General features: G+C 44.0%; 2 protein-coding genes across 2 annotated transcripts in view; both read right to left on the bottom strand.

Annotated features, from left to right (window-relative positions):
* TXNRD1 (thioredoxin reductase 1) overlaps positions 1-20907 on the bottom strand; it is a 65261-nt gene extending 44354 nt beyond the window's left edge. The window contains exons 1-3 of the mRNA XM_059186704.1: positions 20570-20907; positions 19189-19298; positions 213-335 (exon numbers count right to left, since the gene is read on the bottom strand). Coding sequence (XP_059042687.1) covers positions 213-299 — 87 coding nt within the window. The 5' untranslated portion in view covers positions 300-335; positions 19189-19298; positions 20570-20907. The remainder of the gene's footprint in view (positions 1-212; positions 336-19188; positions 19299-20569) is intronic.
* Positions 5920-10112, bottom strand: EID3 (EP300 interacting inhibitor of differentiation 3). Its single transcript, XM_059186706.1, has one exon. It carries the CDS (start codon positions 9086-9088, stop codon positions 7961-7963), a length of 1128 nt encoding a protein of 375 aa, XP_059042689.1. The 5' UTR covers positions 9089-10112; the 3' UTR covers positions 5920-7960.
* Positions 20908-21376: the final 469 nt, after the last annotated feature.

The raw sequence follows: 21376 nt of genomic DNA, 5'->3' as shown, positions 1-21376 counted from the left end.
ATTGCGTCCCAAAATATTGGCCCTGGTACTGGTGTACAGAAGTACTTTCATAAAGAAGATAAAGTTCAACCTGGAAAAATGATTTATAAAACAGTTCCTTTATAAATATGTCCTGCCCAATTAATGTGCAAAATGCCCCAAGAGTGGCTCCAATTCCAGTCAGGAATATGGCTCTTCCCACCAACACCCAGACAACACACAAGGAGCCTTGCCTTAGCAGCTGCCAGTCCTCCTGAGCCCCCTCCGATGATGATGAGGTCGTAGTCATAGGCCTCAGGGAGATCCTCGGAGCCATTCATTTTCAGTAGCTTTTGAAGTCTGCCCTCCTGATAAGCCTAAAGAAAAACAACAGTGGGGGAAATAATGGAACTTAAAAACAACAAAGTCTGAAAAGTTCTGTGAGAAAACCTTTCTTTAAAGAAAGGAATTTTTAAAGCAAAAGGAATTTTCAAAGGAAGAATACTAATTTATATTACAGCACCCAACTAGAAAATGTGTAACGCTCCTTTCAAGCGGTGAGCAGCGATGTGCTTTCCTTAGGACTTGCCTTAGGACAAGTACCTTTGCACGTGATGGAGAGCTGCCGCAGTACTTCTACGTACATTAGGGCCTGACATTCCAACAAAATCAAACTAGTCCTAATCAAGTCTCAGAATCAGTCCTTTTTTTCCTAGAATTATTACACCAGGATTCAAACTAGGTTCTTAAAAACATGTGTACTGGGGACGCCTGGGTGGCTCAGTTGGGTGGAGGACTGCCTTCAGCTCAGGTCATGATCCCAGAGTCCCGAGATCGAGTCCTGCATCGGGCTCCCAGCTCCATGGGGAGTCTGCTTCTCTCTCTGACCTTCTCCTCGCTCATGCTCTCTCTCACTGTCTCTCTCCCAAATAAATAAATAAAAATCTTTAAAACATGTGTACCATATGTTTTTAATAAAAGTATCAATTCCAGGAATACCTGGGTAGCTCAGTCGGTTAAGCATCTGCCTTCAGCTCATGATCCCAGAGTCCTGGAATCCAGCCCAGAGGGCTCCCTCTGCCTGCTACTCTCTCTCTGACAAATAAATAAATAAAATCTTAAAAAAAACTATCACTACCAGTCAACAGCATCTTTATTTTCTACTGTGAAAGGTACCACAATGAGTAGGCTGAGGTCTTCAGTTAAGACAGGTTCCTGGCAAATGGCAACTGAAACAGATCAGCCAAATACTTGAGACTTTTCTACATTAAGTAAAAATTCAGAAAAATATCATTAGTTGACATTGTACTGCATGAGAAATTAAATATAAAAGTCCCTGATTTTCAAAGACATTTTCTTTTCTTTTCTTTTCTTTTTTTTTTTAAAGATTTTATTTATTTGACAGACAGAGATCACAAGCAGGCAGAGAGGCAGGCAGAGAGAGGGGGAAGCAGGCTCCCGGCTGAGGAGAGAGCCCGATGCGGGGCTCGATCCCAGGACCCCAAGATCATGACCTGAGCTGAAGGCAGAGGCTTAACCCACTGAGCCACCCACGCACCCCTCAAAGGCATTTTCAATAAGCAAAGATAAAAAGGAGGATGGAGGAGGCTAAATGAATAAACACGACTCTACAAAGCTTACTTTTTTTTTAAAGAACACATTTAATTTTTTATTATATATATATTCTTAGTTTTTTTAAGTAATCTCTTCATCCAACATGCAGCTTGAACTCACGAACCTAAGATACTCTGCTGACTGAGCCAGCTGGGCGCCCCTCAGGCTTACCTCTTTTATCTACCTGTGCACGAGGCCTCCTGTAATTTATTTAGGATTTAGTTTCCATGTACTTGCTACATAACAAGCTTTGTAATATAAATATTATAGACTTTTAATTTTTAAAAAACTATTTCATTCCACTAGCTTTTATACACGTTTCATATTAGCTTGGAAGACTGTTCTGGTGATATATTTAATATTACCTTTTATTAAAACAAAAATCTGTGGTAACGTGAGACAATGGTTGGAAACACTGTTAACAGGCACTAAAAGTTTTTGTAAAAATCCAATTTTAATCTCAACAGTCAAAAAGACCCCCCAAACTTACCAGCCCAGACTGCATATTCTTCTCCTGCCTACCATCAGCTGTAGGGGGTGAAAGGCAGAGCTTAGGGTCAGTAGAGCAGGGTTCTTGGGATGCGGAAGGGGGTGCAGTAGAGGAAGGTGAAGGAGGAGGCACGGCACTGTGGCTGGCCCTTGGCAGAGTGGCAGGTACACACGGTGGCTTGGGGACTGAAGGGAGCACACATGGACACCAGCAACAATGGGGATCAGACAGCCTCACCCTGACCGTCTGTACAAAAGGTCTAACATGAGAGGCTGGTAAACACAGCCAGTATTCGTGAACTTGCATTATGGCAGAAGCTCCTCCTTCAACAGAAGGCACTGTAGGGGGAAAAACAATCTGGTAATAACAATAGCCATTCAGATCAAAGGATCAATATAAGCTTCAGATAACAAGCATTACTCCCTAATTGCTCTCAAAGAGCACAGGCTGACTTGCTGACTTAAAAGAATTAACTAATAAATGCAGCTAGATGTTCTTCGGGAAAAATAACATGACCATTTTTAATCTCAGCCTCAATTTTATCTGCAAGTACAGGACACAGCCAGTGCCAAAACACAGTCATTGGCTGTCTAAAGGGAAACTACCCATTTCATAACCACCCCACTTAATATATCTACTAGAAGAAAGAAAATGCACTGTCATGCTGAAAAGCCACATACTCCCTTTACCAATGTGTAATCTGTTCCATACTGAAATTCTGGATCACATCGGATTCTTACAGTTCATGCCGGAAGTAAAACTCTATCAACCAGTGTACAGATTCTACAAAGAAAGCTGAGTGAGCCTGAACTTTATAAAGTAAAATCAGTAAGATACAGGAAACTAAAGCATTCCACTGACCCCAGAACTAAACATGGTGTTTTAAAATTGTAATCCAACTTAAAACTGAAATTCTGTCAATGAGGTCCAAGTTAAGTGGTTTCCCACGTGAAATATATATGTAAGATGGATTGTAGAAAACAGCTCCCCCAGGTGTGTACAGATGAGTAAGGAGAGGAGGAGAAAAATGTCCCCTCCAATTATGAGTGTTAGAAATAGTGATCACCAACTGTAGTAGCTGACAAAGAACAGGAATTCTTAAACTTTTTAGTCTCAGGATCCCTTCCAAGCCTTAAATTATTTAGGGCCCCCAAAAAGCTTTGGTTAATGTGAGGCTTATTTATAAATTTTTGTATATTAGAAATTAAAACTAAGAAAGAAATTTTAATATTAAAATATTTTAAATCATTACAATATTAAAAACCCTAAGTATTACTGTTAAACAGAACATTAACAATAATCTTTTAATTAGTGGGAAGAGTGGCATTTTATATCTTTGTAATTCTCTTTAATGTCTGTCTTAATAGAACACCGCTCCTGTCTTTTCTGCACTTAGTCTATTACAACATCACCTGTCTGGAAAATTCCATGGTAGACTTGCAAAAGAGTTGTAACAAAACAAAAAAGCATCTTAGTAGTATTATAACAAAACAGGTATAGTAGTATTCTAACAGTAGTATTACAACAAATATTATAATAGTATTATAACAAAAAACGCATCTTTTTTTTTAAGATTTTATTAATCTGACAGAGAGAGAGAGACAAGCAGGCAGAGTGGCAGGTGGCGGGGGGAGGGGGAGCAGGCTCCCCACTGAGCAGAGAGCCCGATGTGGGGCGCGATCCCAGGACCCTGAGATCATGACCAGAGCCAAAGGCAGAGGCTTAAACCACTAAGCCACCCAGGTGCCCCAACGAAAAAGCATCTTAGTAGTACAGAAATAATTCTGACATCAAGGCCTTCCTCTTAGGGCCTCAGGAGGCCCCAGAAGAATGCAGACCGCACTTCTGAGAACCACTGCTTTAGGACTTAAGTGTAATTACACAACACCTTACACCTGCAGGTGTCTGCCAGCCTTAGACACTGGATATTCTTCCCTTTCTTCCATTTGTCTCTCTCAGGAATGCCTCTCCCCCACCCCACCCCTAGCGAAACACTGCTGCAGACTCACCTTTGGAAAGGCACAACACAGAAAGTAATTCTAGTGTACCAGATCTCTTTAAAATTAGAGTAATCTTTATGTTTCCTTTCCCCCAAACATGAATCTTACCCACGTGTACCAGTTTTTACCATTACACATCAGCTCTTGTGTTAACTGAGCTGGCTTAATACATGTGCTCTACCACTCTCTAAGCCAGGTGATGTGGGCTGATCACCTAACCCCTAGGAGTCTTTTTCATTTTGTAAAATGAAGTTAACATACCCTTGTACTTCACCAACCTGCAGGATGTAAGTGAAATAATGACTATCAGCCCAGTGGCTAGTAGGAAAAACCTGTTTAAGTTACTAACTCTCCCCTTCCTAAAGAAGGGAACCTGCAGGGTCAAAAAGATCTGGCAGAGTCCAGCAGATTCCCCCACACCTCCCTGCACCACATCTCCTCTGAAATGCCCTCTTCCCATCAAATCCTGATAGAGTACATAAACCACAATGTTAAATAATTTTTATTCAGTGTACACAAACACATTATCCTTTCCAAAGTAGTCTTTTAGGGCTGGAGGTGGAGGTTCTTTTACCAACATTCTAAGACTCCAACACAGTGCCCGTTTCTTCCATTAGGTCTCCCTCAAGTTCCCAAACAACATTTTCCTTTTGTTCCTCCCCACTCCATCAACACATTATCATATCCTTATACAAGGCAGGCAGAGGAGACTTCACTACAGTCGTAACCGCAACCATGAGGACAGACTTAAGAAGTTGCACTGGTATGTTTAACAATGGAGGAATTATAGGTGGTCTCCAAAAACTGAACCAGGCAAGAAAACAGATTCTGCCCTCAGAGCCTCTGCAGAACCAGCCCTACTGACACCCTGATTTATAGCCCAGATAAACATATTTGAGATTTTTAACCTCTAGAGCTATCAGAGAATACGTTTCTGTTGTTTCAAAGCCACCAAAAGTTTGGTAATTTGTTACAGTAGCAAAAGGAAACCAATACACACACTGAAATATAAATTCCATAAGAGATGGTCAATTTTCTGACCACCACTTTTTTCCCAGTTCCTAGAGCAGTGTCTGTACAGTAAGCCCTCAAGCAATTGCTGAGGAAATTAACAAGTGCCATTCCAAGATTCCAAGATTCTAATCGCTTGGTAATGGAGTTCCCCAAACAAAGGCAAAAGCATGAGGAAGTCAAGAGAAGGGAATCTGCTTTTCCCTCCCCCTCTGCCCTTTCTCCCTGCTTGTTTTCTCTCATATTCTCTCTCTCTCTCTCTCTCTCTCTCCCAAATAAATAAAAATCTTTAAAAAAATTTTTAAAAAGCTGGGGAGCCTGGGTGGCTCAGATGTTAAGCATCTGCCTTCAGCTCAGGTTATGATCCCAGGGTCCTGGGATCAAGCCCCAAGTTGGGCTCCCTGCTCAGAGAGAAGCCTGCTTCTCCCTCTCCCACTCCCCTTGCTTGTGTGATCCCTCTCTCAGCGTCTCTGTCAAATAAATAAAATCATATATATATATATTTTAAAAGCTACAACTTCAGAGAAGGCCCCCCAAACTACCTTCCCCCTAAACCTCTATATGCTCTATTAATGGTTTTAGTCAAGTCTCCAATACTCTCAATAAAGAGACGGGCACTTGGGACGCCTGGGTGGCTCAGTTTGTTAAGCGGCTGCCTTCGGCTCAGGTCATGATCCCAGCGTCCTGGGATCGAGTCCCACATCGGGCTCCTTGCTTGGCGGGAAGCCTGCTTCTCCCTCTGCCTCTGCCTGCCACTCTGTCTGCCTGTGCTTGCTCTCGCTTCTCTCTGACAAATAAATAAATAAAATCTTTAAAAAAAAAAAAAAAAAAAAGAGACGGGCACTTAACAGAGGAACCTGGAGAGGAGTTTAAAAAAGGGGTGGAGGGGGGGGAGGCAGGATACTGTTGCTACTAACAGATAATTTTCCTCTAATAGCAAAGCTCTGGAAAACCCAGGGAACTTGGTTGGGAAAGACAGGCTCAAGTGAGGATCAGCAAGACCAAATGATACTCGCTTGACTGCTAAATAAATCAAAGGGTGGTAGACACCAGGAGGGTTAGCATTCCTTCACATGAAAAAAGGGAAGGAGTGGCTCCTTCAGAAAACTGAACAACTTTATGAGAAATATCTCTAATTATCTAAATATCAACTAATTACTAAGAAACTTGCGCACACATACATTAAGATTGCTCCTGTCAATCTTGACGTCGTTTATTTAGTCTTTGGACTTCCCTTCGCTCTATCACGCTGACTTAGTAGAAAAGTTTGTTACTTCTATGCAAAACAGATACTTATCCATTTCCCAAATCATGCCCAAAGGCAAAATCCACTACTATCAAAGATTAAGTTCCTATAGGGATCAAGAAAAGTAGCCTTCAGGCACCTGACTGGCTGCATAGTCAGTATGCGACTCTAGATCTCTGAGTCCTGAGTACGAGCCCCACATAGGACATGGAGCCTATTGAAAAAAGAAAAAAAGAAGAAAAGCTTATTTAGGAATGCTCCATACCTTTGAACTTGTTTTCTTAAAGACCCAAAATTTTGGCATAACCTTAAAACAACTGCAATCAACAAAAGGAAAAAAAAAAAAAAAGAGCTTATATGGTTAAGTAAAGAACATTTAGGTTAAGTTAATTATATATTTCAGTATAGAGAGAGATCATTTCCAGACATTTAAAGCCCTAACAAGAAACACAAATTGAACTGGGAATATTCAAGGGTGTTACACAATGAAACACCACTGATTCTGAAGGTCACCAGCAGAGATTACAAAGTGTCTGGAAACCAGAGGCTAGGGAAGAAATTACCCATGTAAATACTATAACTGGTTTTGTGTTTGAAATAATCTGACAAAAATATCTTCAACTTCTGAGGAAACTAATATATAAAGTAACCCAACTGTCACCCAGTTTAGCATTCAAATGGAAGTTTATTTTTTTTTAAGATTTTATTATTTATTTGACAGAAAGAGAGATCACAAGTAGGCAGAGCAGGAGGCAAAGAGAGAGGGGGAAGCAGGCTCCCCACTGAGCAGTGGGGCTCAATTCCAGGACTCTGGGATCATGACCTGAGCCAAAGGCAGAGGCTCAACCCACTTAGCCACCCCGGTGCCCTTCAAATGGAATAGTTTAAAATCAAAAAGAAACAACTCATGAATCTCTGGTGCCATAATTTCTCACAATTCCATGTATTTGACCTCCGTATTCCCCTGCCTAGAATACCTTTCTTCTATCTTTGACCAATCCCTACTCACCTTTCAGCATGCACTTAATTGACGCCTCACCTAACAAAAGTAGAATGTCTCTACAGTAGATAAGACAAATCACAGGAGAAATTATTTAGCTTATGGATGTCACACATTAATCTTAACTGAGTCCTCCTTGAAATGAAGCATAACATCGAGATTTTTTTACAGTAAATTATCACTGTTTATTCACTGCCCTACGGATAGTCTTTTTGCCTACTTTTTCCCCCCACTCTTCCCCCAACCTTGTCAGGTGCCCCATCAAGTTCCCTCTAACAGAGGAAGCAATGCAGTATCAAATAGCATCATAAAATTGATTTTTTGGTAAACTATCAAATGCCTCTTATGAATTCCAGAACTAATTTTTACTGATAAAGTCTTAAAGGGCATTTAAAAAAAATCTTCTCACAAACATGCCAGTGAATAATTTTTTAATAACAGAAGATCATGACAACCTTATAAACTACCAAAAAAAAAAAAAAAAAAAAAAAAACACTGCACAGTAAAACAATTTCTGGCATTTTTGAAAATACTTTCTCACTTTACATGAAATAGTTATGTGCTTCTGCTTGATTTTACTCTCCATTTTGAGATACTTTAGAAAAGCCACAAAATGCGTCCTACATGAAGGACAAAAATCCCTAGTAGGAGTTTGTGATCATAGCCTCTGAAATTTCAAAAGTTGCCACAATATTTTTCCAGTCCTGTAAACTCAAAGATATAACTCCTTGTTTCCTGCCATGAGAACAGGGATCATTTCCCTCACCCACTTGGTTAATATTAATTGGCTCTAATATTGGCAGCCTGTCTTGGTCAAGCCTTAGTCTCGCAAAACCATCCCTTATAATGAAAGAAACATAAAATATATTCTCCACAGTACGAGAAAAAGAGTTTGGATCAATCACAAACTCAAAATAGGACACAGGAGTATCAGGATACTTCTGAAAGTAAGTTTGCAACAATCCCAAGATTCTTTCTACTTCTTTTTCTGTTGTTTCTTGATTATTACTCAGGTCCAACTTCCTCAGCTTTGTAGGCATATCCCCATTTTCTTCCATTTTGAGAGCTTTTTTGAGGTGTTCAAGTCGGGGCCTTGGTGCAGGTTTGGACTTGAATGAACCAAAAATAAAGTGGAATGTCTCAGCTTGCAAAATCCAGGACGACGCCTCCTTCTGTACTGTGTCCCAGAAGGAAAGAACTATATTATCATCAAAGCCACTCAATTCCTCATGTTCCTCTTCCATCCAGTTTAGACCCACAAATATAAACAGAAAGTCACAAAACGCTACTTGGTTAAAAAAGCTCATATCGCAATTTAGTTGCTTTGCTTTTTCTTTACCCAAATCAGAAGCCAGAACAAGAAACTGGGCATCGAGAGCGGCTTCTCTTGTTCGGCTCACTCCATCAAACAGGACATCGGCTTCTTCCAGCGCCAAGGTTAACGAGTCGCTCACGGTGTTCACTAGGTCATCACGGTTCTGCTGGACGTTATAGATGAGCTGCCGGTACTTCTTGCGGATTTTCCGGCATTTCTCCTCGTCCCCCGCGAGCCCTAGGAGGCTGGGGTCTATGCTGGCCTCCCCATAGCTGAGGTCGTCAGAGCAGCCACCAGCCCCCAGCGCCACTCCCACCTTCATCGCCTCCTCCCCATCATCCGCCTCCTCCCCATCATCCGCCTGCTTCACAGAGTACGCACTAGCGGCGATGGTCCCCACTGGCTCCTCTCCTTTCTCTACACCTCCCCCGAGGGAACCTTTCTCATCAGACATTTCCGCGACCGGCGCTCTCAGGGAACACTCTGCTAACGGCCTTCACAACGTTTTTCCTACAACAGCGGAAACTGAAGGGGGTCTATCGGAGCGGAGGATGTCGGCCCATGCGCACTGGCGACGGCCCGGAGGCCCCGCCCCAGCTCGCTCCGCCTCCCGGCGGCCCCGCCCCGCGGAGCCCAGACCCAGTGCGTTGGCAACCAGCTCGCTGTGGCGCACAGAACACGCGCAATAATGGGCCCCCTCTCCACGCTGGAATAATACCTGCTCAAGGGTTAGCCATTAGTTTAGCAATTACTGACAGTGTTCTCTAGCTTTCAAAGAAATGCAAAAACTCTATGGGGGGAGGCGGGAGGCTACATGTTCTGCACTTTAAACCATTTGCTGTCACATAATGCAGTTAGGTCAATTATGTTTTTCGTTCTTACTATGATTTAAAGGTAGGGTCTCTGGGGTTCTGTCTTTTTGAAAACTAAGTCTGGCTATCCTGTAAACTGCCTATTAAGCCAAAAATCAGGAGTTGCAGAACGTCCACCACAAATGGGCCGAATTCTCAGCGCTCAGTTCCAAGGTGCTGTCTGGAATACATTCTTCATTACGCAAAAGCACATTAGTAAATAAATACCTTCCGGGCCCTCAAAAGCCAGACCCTTCCAGTCAAGAGAGGAGGCAGACACCCGGCAAGTGAGCGTCTGAGCCAGCCCAAGGCAAAGGTGGGGGACCGTCCGGCATTACCCAAGTGACCTAGGTTCTCCACCACCCAAGAGTGGAAGGATAAAGTGGGTTCAGCCTCTGCAAAAGAGCAGTTTATCTGGAAACCTGGCAAAGGGTAAAGGCCACAATCTCCCAATGGAGATAAATCTGAACCCTGAAAGGTGATTAAAGCTACAAAGATTTTAAAAGCAATCTGATATAAAGATATGAAAGCAAATGCTGTGAATCAAGTGACTACATTGGAAAATTCACCCACTAGTTCACTGGAAATTCAGTACAGTTGGAACAAAGGGCTTACCTCATCAGTCTCATAAGCAGCAAAGTATATGTAACAATAAGGAATACATTTTGTTTTTATTTTTTTTTTTTAAAGATTTTATTTATTCATCAGAGAGAGAGAGAGAGAGTGAGAGCGAGCACAGGCAGACAGAGTGGAAGGCAGAGGCAGAGGGAGAAGCAGGCTCCCTGCGGAGCAAGGGGCCGGATGTGGGACTGGATCCCAGGACGCTGGGATCATGACCTGAGCCGAAGGCAGCTGCTCAACCAACTGAGCCACCCAGGCGTCCCTACATTTTGTTTTTAAAGAAAACAAAAAAAATGCACTCTCAACCCACAAGCTTTTCACTTCAACAGGTGCCCCTTTAATAGGGCAGAGGACACCACAGCCAGAACACCACACTGTACCTGTCAACCTGGGTTTCAAGGCACCAGGAAGTAAATTAGCTCTATATTGCTTCTTATGAATCTAAACTAGTTCATTTTTCCTTGTCTGTAGCAGAAAGTTTCTTACAAATGCATGAACAGCACAACCTAGTATTCAATTTCTCTAAACTTTTTATATTATTCTTCATCTACCACAATTTTTCTTTTCTTTTCTTTTTTGTTTTTTAAATTATTTATTTATTTGAGGGGCACCTGGGTGGCTCACTGGGTTAAAGCCCCTGCCTTCTGCTCAGGTCATGATCCCAGGGTCCTGGGATCGAGCCCCATATCCCGCTCCCTGCTCAGCGGGAAGCCTGCTTCCTCCTCTCTCTCTGCCTGTCTTTCTGCCTACTTGTGATCTCTATCTGTCAAATAAATAAATAAAATCTTAAAAAAAAGAAAAAGATTATTTATTTGAGAGAGAGAGAGAGAGGAGCAGAGGGAGAGGGACAACCAGACTCCACACTGAGCCCCATGCAGGGCTCCATCTCACAAGCCTGAGATCACAACCTGAGCCCAAATCAAGAGCTGGAAGCTCATATGACTGAGCCAACCCAGGGGCCCCCATCATAATTTTAAATAGAGGTAAAATTCAGAAGAAAAAAACATTTATTTTCCAAGAACACCAGGCATTATGGCTATTCATGCATATATATTATCCTGCTCTATCAGACTGAACATCTCTGAATCAAGAATCTGGCCTTAAATCTTCAAAGCAAAGCTGTTTTCACAAGGATACATTTGAGTACGCACACTACAATATATAAATGAATATACATGAGAAACTTTGTTCCAGCACCTACTGCAAGCTATTTGGCACAAGACTGATTTCACAGATTAGTGGGAAAAAAGTAGATCCAACACACTGAAAATAAAAGTTTAATGCTTTTCAGAAAGTCAACCTTAACTCTTCTCTGAAATAAAGAAGCAGCAAGAGAAAAGAAAAACAAAAGTGCGCCCCCCAGGATCACCACAGGACCATCCATATTTTCCTCCCCAAGTTTGACCATTTACAAACCATTTAAGTATGTTTTAAATCTTAGATGAAAACACCCAGCTAATTCCGAGTTCCAAAAACAAAAACATTTCCTTTTATAGTTCACCATATTCTTGAGGAGCTTCTGATATCCTTTTCAAATTCAGTAAAAGCAATTTATAAAAGAATTCCCAAAAATAAACCAACCTTCCCACCCTAAGGTACCTATTTTCTCCTGTCTCAGAGGAGGGAAAACAGGCAGATACCAATTTGCTCTATACAGAGCCTTTCATCCAAGAATTTCAAAATGGTTTAGAAAAATAAATGAATTCTCCCAACCTACTTATAAAGTAATAATACCATTTACAGGGATTTCTCAGGAGATAACAACCCACACAACTTGCTCGGAGCAACAGAACACATCAAGGCAGGCATCATATTATTAAGTATTATTTCCAGTGCCAAATTCATTCATTCTATACTAGCTAGATCCCTGTCCCTAAGAACCTTGGTAACATGTAACTTAGCTCACCCTCAAAAAGTCATACTTGCATAATATTCTGCCTTTTTAATTCTGCATTTAGAGCACAAGGTTTTAATGTTGCTATAAACTAAAAATCTCAAGTCTAGTGATTTTCCTAAATCATTTAAAAAAATGGGATTTCTACACTCATGAATCCTGAAATCACTAAATAGCAATTTTCTACCCTGAAGTCCAATTACTCATAATAATTATGTAAATGTACCTTAAAAAGAAGGAACAGCAATAAATAATTTCAGTTATGCTGGTAAACTTCTCTTTGGATTGTTAACAGAGAGCAAAAGTGCACTCGCTCTTCAAAGACCTCACTAAAGTCTACCATCCCCATTCAGTAAGGCTAGTTCAGGCAACCACGACACACAGCTTGGCCTCCAAGATAACTAACTCAGCTCTTCTCCCCTTTTCCTGTTTCAGGAGTTGCTGTCAAGAGCTCAACATGGCCCTACATTTCCTTTCTTCTTTTCTTCAGTTTTTTATATTTTCCGTTCCCTTTGCTCCAAGTTCAGACTCATTCATTCCCAGCTCCTAGGCTATCTCCCACAACCCCCAGTGTGCAACACGAACATGAGATGGATGTCACAGGTTAAAAGCCTCTCTGCAGCCAAACAAAAAAAAGAACTTACCTAGGGTCCCTGGGTTTTTTAAAGATTTTATTTATTTATTTGACAGAGATCACAAGTAGGCAGTGAGGCAGGCAGAGAGAAGGGGAAGCAGGCTCCCTACTGAGCAGAGAGCCCGAAGTGGGGCTCAATCCCAGGACCCTGAGATCATGACCTGAGCCGAAGGCAGAGGCTTTAACTCACTGAGCCACCCAGGCGCCTCTGCGTCCGTGGAGTTTTAACCATAGGATTAATCTGTAACAAACGGGCACAGAAGAAACCTCTGGGCCAAAACTGGGGCCAATCAGGTTTGGGTCCAACACTCAAGCAGATATGCTTATCCTGCTATGAGCTTCCTCCCTGAACTTTTCTGTTCCTTCTTTCACAGCAGTTTTCTCTCCCCTCATCCTGCCAGGGTATCTATTTAATACTTAGCTGAAAAGAGTCTCACTGATAAAAGTGCTAGTCTGAGTTGTCAGATTAGCAGGATGTTAGGTATGTTTTCTCTTTCATCTGAATTTCCTTTAAGGTTATGCTTGAGTGTATATGGTTTTGCTTTGGTTGGTGTTTTAATATTTAAGGTAAACTTTGCCAGGATCAAGGCAGATACACATTTTTTTAAATAACCATGGACAGGGGAAGGAGGCAAACCTGAGTTCTAATCTTGACCTATTACTAGTTTTTAGGTTCTCTTAGGTGGGTTGCTTAACTGCTCAACCTCCAGTTTCCTCATCGGTAATGTGGGAATACTACTACTTACCCACCATAAAGCTACTGTAAGTATTGAAGGAGAATTGCGTGACAGATCAGATAATATTTTCAATTACTGAATACTTAGTAAATCTAAACTATCCCAAAGATAGCAAATATTTATTAATAAACATTAGAAACCAAACAGAAAAAAGTATACAAATCAATAACCTCACTCTTAGGACAGAAAAATATTTTACTCCATATTCCATATCCATCTATCTGTAAGGAGGAATACAGGAATATACCCAACTACAACTAATACCGGTGGGAAAAAATTTGCCATATAATGCAATTTAAACATCTACTAAGGTTTCAGCTAATGGAAGTGTATATAGTATTTTGAAGAGGTAAAACTCTGTGCTACGTAATCTGAAGCAGGGTCTATTAAGAGTCTGAGGTTATTCTCATTGAGTGATTTCCTTCGATTTCAGCAGATTCTTTAAAAACAACAGCAACACAGTATCCAAAAGAGGCTTCAAATAACTGTTCTATCCAAATAACATGGCTTTACTGCTAGTGAAGTAAAAGATGACTGTCAAGTCCCACAAAATAATGCGGACTTGAGCATTTAAATCCTTTAGAGTACATAAAGCCGCCACGCTTGCTTTGTGGCCAAACACTTCACCGACAGCAGAAAACCCAGTGCTGGCTGACTTACCAAGTCTCAAGAACTAACATAAACAAGGGTGTGGGTTGAGAATAGAACCTTTCAATTACAAGAGCAATTACCAACTCTTTTAGGACACACCTCAGAAATCAGCAATGACCAGGAGCATCATTTTGATAGACTATGGGGAAGGCGGCACTGGCTATGTGGTTTTTAAGGCAGTAGCCTTGCAGGAATTCACTCTGGAGGCCTAGGCTCAGATCAAAACTAGTGCTGTATTAGTTTCCACTTATTTTCTTCAGAGTCTGAGTTTCCTCCTTTGTCACATGAGTCTACTGAATGTCTTTTCTGCCACACAAGAGTGGTTGTCACTCTTTATAAAAAATCATATACAAACATTTGTTGACAAATAGACCTTAAATATATACACTGGCCCTGCAGATTTGTGCTACAAAGAGCAAAGATAGTGCCTAGCCCAAAGCTGAGAACACAGGTACTCAATAAATAGTAGCTAAATAAATGTAATGTTACTTCCTTCTCAACTGACCGGGACACACTTGCATTCGACAACGAAGGCAGACAAAGCTGCTGTCATACAGCTCCTTGAAATTCTGAACTGTTTAAATGCTGCCTAGAATCTCTCCAGAATATCTTAGGGGCTGGCCTCAGAGACATTCACAAAATCAGACATCCTGTAGCTAAATACCTCACTTGGAGTTGAGTTTCCTCCGGCCCTACCATCATCCATTCATTCAATAAATACTTAATGCAAACTAGGTGTTAAAACACACACACAAGATACAAAAATAAATCATTTTTGTCCTAAAGGAACACACAATTTAGTAGGCACAGAGGAATGCAGTTCCTCTCAGCAAGCATGTAACTAATGAATGCTATTTGCCAGAGCTATGTTAGAAATACCAAGATCTGCATGGGCTCAGGCCTGAATCATGAATACACAATCACACGGGGGAGATCAGGCATGTATCCCAATAGCTGTAACACAAAGTCAAGTGCTGGCAAGTATGAGTACAACACCATGAACTTCACAGACAGTCCTGGATTCCATTCCTGGTGCTGCCATTTAACTAGCTGTGTAATCTAGGCATGTTCCTTACATTCCCAAGGCCTCCATTTTCTCACCTGTAAAACTAGATAACACCCCTTTCTGCACAGGGCTACTGTGAAAATTTAATCACCTAGGTGTTACAGCATTTAGTCTAATGTACAGTAGACATTCAATAAATGGTAGTTACTGTCATTAATAGGCATGCTCATTTAAGTATTTGCTGAACTCTAAGAGAGACATGGGATCTCAGACACAAAGAATAAAGCTAACTCTTCACTTCTGATACGTAATCCAAAAAATTGTAATTGGCAGGATTCCCCCTTTTCCAGAGATAAGAATTTGTGGTTAAGAATGGACACATCGGGTCTTGTACTGTGACACAGGTAGGCCATTGGAAAAGTCAGTTTGAGCAAGAAGATAAATCAGAAACTGGAATAAAGAATTGAACAAAGGAAGGAAATTTCAGGAACTCTAGCTGCAAGGGTGGTTCCACTTCCAGTAGGTAAGGGAGCAGAGGAAGAAATAACCAGAAAAGCAGGTGGGCACCAAGCCCTGGAGAAAACAGAATACTTAGCTCAAGGGTGTGCCCTACACTCTGCATGCAGATCTGGGGGCAGGGAAGGAGCAACCAGAAGATGCCTCAATGATCCAGTCCACATGGGCTGGAAGGGGCGGGAGATCAAAAGTGGGAGGCTTGTTAGACTGCTGAAGCAGTTTAGGCAAGAGGAACTGAGGACCTGGAAGAGCCTGGCAAAAGTTAATAAAGACCGCGGGCATGTGCGGAAAACAGTCAAGCCCTGGCAAGTGAATAGACAGGAGAGCCCAGGGGCAATCTGAAGCCAGGACAGAATAGGGAAAGAACAGATGAAGAGCAAAAAAGGAGGTCTGTGTTGTCCCTGAGTTCAAGTGGGAGGACAAGGCATGGGATCTCAACACGGATTCACAACTACTAAAAATTTTGCTAGATAAATCAGCCCCAAAGAAATTTACTTGTCCTTACTTTACCCTTACCTTCTTATGTCAGCGAACCTGTCCACATCCCCCGTCTTCAAAGCAGCCCTCCCATCCTCCTCAGGCCACCTTCTCTGCCAGAGCAAGAACACCCCTAATCTCCCCTGAAGGATTATGTGGGGAGGAAGAATCAAAAGACACAAAGTTCTCTGCCAATTTTGGTAGAGAATTAAGAAAGAAAGGGGATGGCTGAAGAGTTATTAAATTACCACCAATTTCCCAGTGTTTATTCGGTGAAGTGTCCGGTTTCTGGTAACTGTAGAAGTCAGGCTTGAAAGGAGGAGACCTGCCTTTGTTTAAATGTCTACCCACACGGCCACAACAACCGATTGTGGGGCTGGAGCCTCAACAGCAACAGGATCGCACCCGAGCTCCACCCACAACTGTCCAGAATTCACCTGGATGCGTCAGGCACTGCTTTCTGCCTGGCATCTGTCCTACTATTAACCTGAAGAAATTAAGTACCCTGTTGCTGGTTTTAGTCTTATCTCCCAAGACTATTATCTCAAACTACTAGTCTTAATTATGTCCTGCACTCAGTAATGTCAATACATACTTTTCCACTCTCTTCCCTTTTCCTCTCAATTTTCCCAATTCTAATTATTTAGCAACCAATCTTGACCAAACTACCTTATACGTGAAAGTAATCTCAAATGTGATATTTATCCTAAGAATTACCTGAGGGAACTTGCTTAAAATAAATTAAAAGGCAGATCCTAGCCCTTAAGGTTTACTTAAGACCTCAGGTAAAGCCCAGGCATGTACATTTAACAAGCACTCCAGGGGATTCTGCGCAGGTGGCCCATACACTAGTTTTCTTAAAAGACGATTCCTTAAAGCAAGGTAGGTTTTGCTGCTGCTCCTACTACTGCTGCGGCTACTACTGTGTTTACTGAAGGGAAAGGGAGACAAAGGAACAAACAAGAGGAGAAAGGAAAAGCATGCATTTTAAGGAGGCCCCTCTCCCTTTTTTATCTTGCATTTAAGTATAAAATCTGAACCTTTTCTTTTGGTGAGGACTTTAGGATTCTAACACTAATCCTATAAACACTTAATTCTCCACTAAATAAATGCCTTTCTCCACTCAAATCCAACATGCCCTAGAGATTTTTCAAAACCCACCATTTAGCCCCAAATTTGGCCAACAGTTGGCTGGAAATCCACAAATATTTAAAAATCCTTCCTTACTGGGCGCCTGGGTGGCTCAGTGGGTTAAGCCGCTGCCTTCAGCTCAGGTCATGATCCCAGGGTCCTGGGATGGAATCCCACATTGGGCTCTCTGCTCAGCAGGGAGCCTGCTTCCCTCTCTCTCTCTGCCTGCCTCTCCATCTACTTGTGATTTCTGTCAAATAAATAAATAAATAAATAAAATCTTTAAAAAAAAAAAAAAAATCCATCCTTACCTCCTTGTGTCTTTTTCCATGCCTTACTACTCATTAGAAAACAACAACAAGAAAATGATACAAAGTAGAATGGTAAGCTTACTTAAAAGAGATGTGCGAAATTATTTTTTAAATTTTAATTATGACTTGGTGGTATATTTTCAATCCTGGCACTGCACCCCACTAAATGTCTGAAATTAACCATCATATGGATTGAAAACATCAGACCATACCAATAAAGTGGATTCAAAACTTCTAAAAACTGATTCTTCTTACTCCCACTGATGCTAAAACCAGAACCATTTGTAGAATTTATATAAAGGTCAAGTGCACACATAACTTTTTTTTTTTTAAATAAAGATTTTATTTATTTATTTGAGAGAGAGACAGTGAGAGAGAGCATGAGCGAGGAGAAGGTCAGAGAGCGAAGCAGACTCCCCATGTAGCTGGGAGCCTGATGCGGGACTCTATCCCGGGACTCCGGGATCATGACCTGAGCCGAAGGCAGTCGTCCAACCAACTGAGCCACCCGGGCGTCCCCACACATAACTTTTTAAGTGCAAATTTATGACATAGGTAGAAAAAACAGAACAATCAGACTGAAAGTAGTATTAATAGACCTTTGTCTCATCTGACTTGCAAACTCAAGGTCTGACTAATACAATACTCTTTAAATCAAACTAAAAGCCTTTTTATCCGTTAATTATTTCACATTAAGTTGCTATTTTGTTTCTGAAGTCTATCTGCATTTCCTAGTCCACTTCAAAATGGTAATAAGATTCCCTTAGAAGAAAAATCGCAAATAAAAATGCAAATTAATTAATATTCTTCCTCAATGTGAACATATGTAAGTAGATTTTTACATTTAACAGAGGCCTCAGGTTTACTTCTAAGAAGGCAATGTTTAAGTATGAGTTCCATTTCTTAAAAATTACATGAATACAGACAAGGACAAAAAGATAATCAGCGAACATTACAGCAAATGCATCAAAGTGATGAGATTAGAGGCTTTCTAACCTGGTAGCCAGCCACACCTGGTCTATGTTGGGTATCCTCCTAAACACGCACCCCGCCTCCAAGCATTCTGCCCCTACCATAGCCAGACCCATCCACCCGACCCCGCAGTGCATGGTCCTAAGGAAGGAGTGCCATCACGCTTTACAAGCCAAAGGAAAGATTTTTCTCCTTTCCCTCCACCCAACTGTTAACTCTGGGCTAGAAAAGAGATACCTGAAGGGAAATGAACTCACTCCAGAAGCTTGCAAGTTGCGCTCCCCAGAGCCCGGGGCTTCAGGGGTTTCCCTCCCAGAGCATTAAAGAGGAAGATGATAGGGATGGACGAAGATCGGCATTTCCTGATACCCTTTTCTCAATACGTCAAACAACTCACTTTCGGCAGTTTACACTGCTGCTGGCAATTTCTGAATTATCTAGATTGACCAGGAGGGGCAAAGGAAGGCGAAATAGGAGGAAAACCAACTTTCTGAACGCGTGTTTTAACAGATGAAAAGTTCCACATTCCCATCCAAGCCTCCCCAGTTCTGAGTCTACCCGCCGACTCATCCATTTCCACCCCTCGATCGTGAGCCGGCCCCTGGGGGCTTCTTGGTCGTTTTTCAGGACATGCTCCGTGCGGAGGTCCGTCCGCAGCCACCGCGGCCTTGAGGGGAGGGCCGCGGGTGCAGCCGGCTCCACGGGCTCCCTCCCAGCGCCGGCGGGTAAAGAACGTTATTGCCCCCCACCTACCTTCAGGGTTGGACCATGACCGCCTATCTTCCGCCGCTTCACGAACACCACGGGCACTTCGGCTTCCGAGGTCAGCTCCGAGAGCGCTCTCTCCAGGCCGCTGGCGTCGTCTGCCGCACAAAAGCAAAGAGGGGCGCGGGGTCAGCCCCGCCGGCCCGGCCGCCGCGGGAAGTGCGCGACAGGGGCGGGGCTTCCGTGTGCCCAACCACGCGGCCCGGGGCTCCCGCGCACCGCCCCCCGCCCGCAAGCCGTCCCCGCGCTCGCGCCCGGCTCCCGCACACCCGCGCGCTGGCCGCAGCGCCCCGAGCGGGCTCCCGACGCGGGGGGGACGGGGGGCCGCCGCGCTGTAATGCCGGCCGCCTCGCCGGAGCAGGCGCTGCGAACGCGGCTCAGCCCCCCGCGCGCGCCGGCATCGCCGCTTCCAGCAGACGCCTCCCCCTGTAAGCTGCCTTTGAACTCTGCCTCCACACAGGACGCCAGAAGCCGACTTCCCAGGTTTCTTTGAAATTTGAAACCACGAGGCAAAATTAGGAACAGCCGGCGCTCTTAGAGCGCTTTCATTTCAGAAGCTTGAAGCCAGAGCAACACCCTGCTTGACAGACCGGCAGGTAATGGCCCAATTTTACAAACGGGTGAACTCAGGTAAGCAGTGAGTCAGTGATGGAATTAAAAATAGACTCCAGTTACTCGAACACCCTCGGGCCCATTCATGAGCCAGAAATCACACCAACTCTCCCGAGGGCGGCTGTCTGACAACAGTAATGGCAGCGAGCGCTCCTCCGGGCCTTTGCACCCACCGGCGCTTCACCCCCGCGGCTGCTCTTCGGAAGGAGGTCCCAGCGGGGCCTTTTCTCCCGAGTTCAAGCGGCCAGAAAGTCCACAAGGGGCCGTGCGCCCCGTTCCCCGCCACCCGGTACTGCCCGATCCGAGCGAAACACGCGCGGGGTCCCCTCGCTGCGGTCCCCGCGTGGAGGCTGGGGCAAGTCACGTGGTTCCGAGCCTCGGTTTCCCCAACTGGAAACTGGGACGATTTGCCAGCTCAGGATTTCCGGGGATGCAATGGGAAAATTTCCTAAGAGACCTCTTCAAATCGCTCTCCTCCCTTAGCGCTGTCGAGGATCTGTCCGTCTCCTCGTCACATTATCATCCGCGTTCCCACAGTCGCGCAGTAGCGAACGACACACACACTCATTTTTTTTTCCCCCATTTCTGCACCCGGTCTCCACAGAGAGCTAGCGGAAGGAAGCCACCAGCCGAGCGGGGCCGAACGGGGCCGACCGCGGCGGACCGGGGCCGGCCGGTCCCACCGACGCACGCGCAACCGCGAACGCGGCCAAGAAGCTCGCCGCCTTGGAAGAGCTTCACCCGGACTCAAACACACCTCAAAACAGCTCCGCTTTCCGCGACCCGAAGCGCACGCGGCCGGCGGCGGCCCCCGTCCGCGGCCTCACAGCCCAGAGGCTCGGAGCTCCGCCGGCTGTCCGCGAACCCACCGCTGGCGTGGACCCGAGCTCCGGGCAGCAGGTTGTGCGCGCCGGCGGCTCCCAGGCGCCGCGGACTGCGGCGGAGCGAGGGGAACGGGCGGCGGGATCCCCGCGGCCCCCGCAGGCCACGCCCTGCTCGGAACAGGCGGGCCGGTCGCCAGAGTCAGAATGACAAAGCAGAAATCCACTCCCGTGCGGCGCTGCCGACTACGCCGACGGGCTTAGCGTAGTGGGACCTCCTAATTGGGTGACACACCACATCCTCTTCCTGCTCGGAGCGCCCCCAACCCGAGGAAGGAGCAAAAACAATGCGAGGAATGTTTGGAACCAGAACCCAAAGCCGAGGGTTTTAGCGAACAAAACTGGACTCTGCCCTGAGGCAGGGACTCCGGAACTTGGCCGCCCCCTGTAATCACGAGAGGCTCTTCATTAAAGATCCTGACGCCTTCGTTCCTACTCCCAGGCATTCTGCGGTAATGGGTATTGGGTGCGACCAAAGCATCTGAAGTTTTGGGGTGTTTTTTTTGTTTTTGTTTTTTTAAACTCCCTGGGTGATTCTAGTGAACAGCAAAGTTGGGGACCCACTGCCCCAAGGTAATGGATTAGTCAGTCTGGCGATTCTCTAAAGGAAATTATCAGGCTTTCAAAAGAAACACCTAACTCATGCTGGGTAATCCCGAAAAGTGACAAATTCTCACCAACAC

Source organism: Mustela lutreola, chromosome 8 (assembly GCF_030435805.1).
Source record: "Mustela lutreola isolate mMusLut2 chromosome 8, mMusLut2.pri, whole genome shotgun sequence".
NCBI classification, from domain to species: domain Eukaryota; kingdom Metazoa; phylum Chordata; class Mammalia; order Carnivora; family Mustelidae; genus Mustela; species Mustela lutreola.
This window is presented reverse-complemented; position numbering and strand designations above follow the sequence as displayed.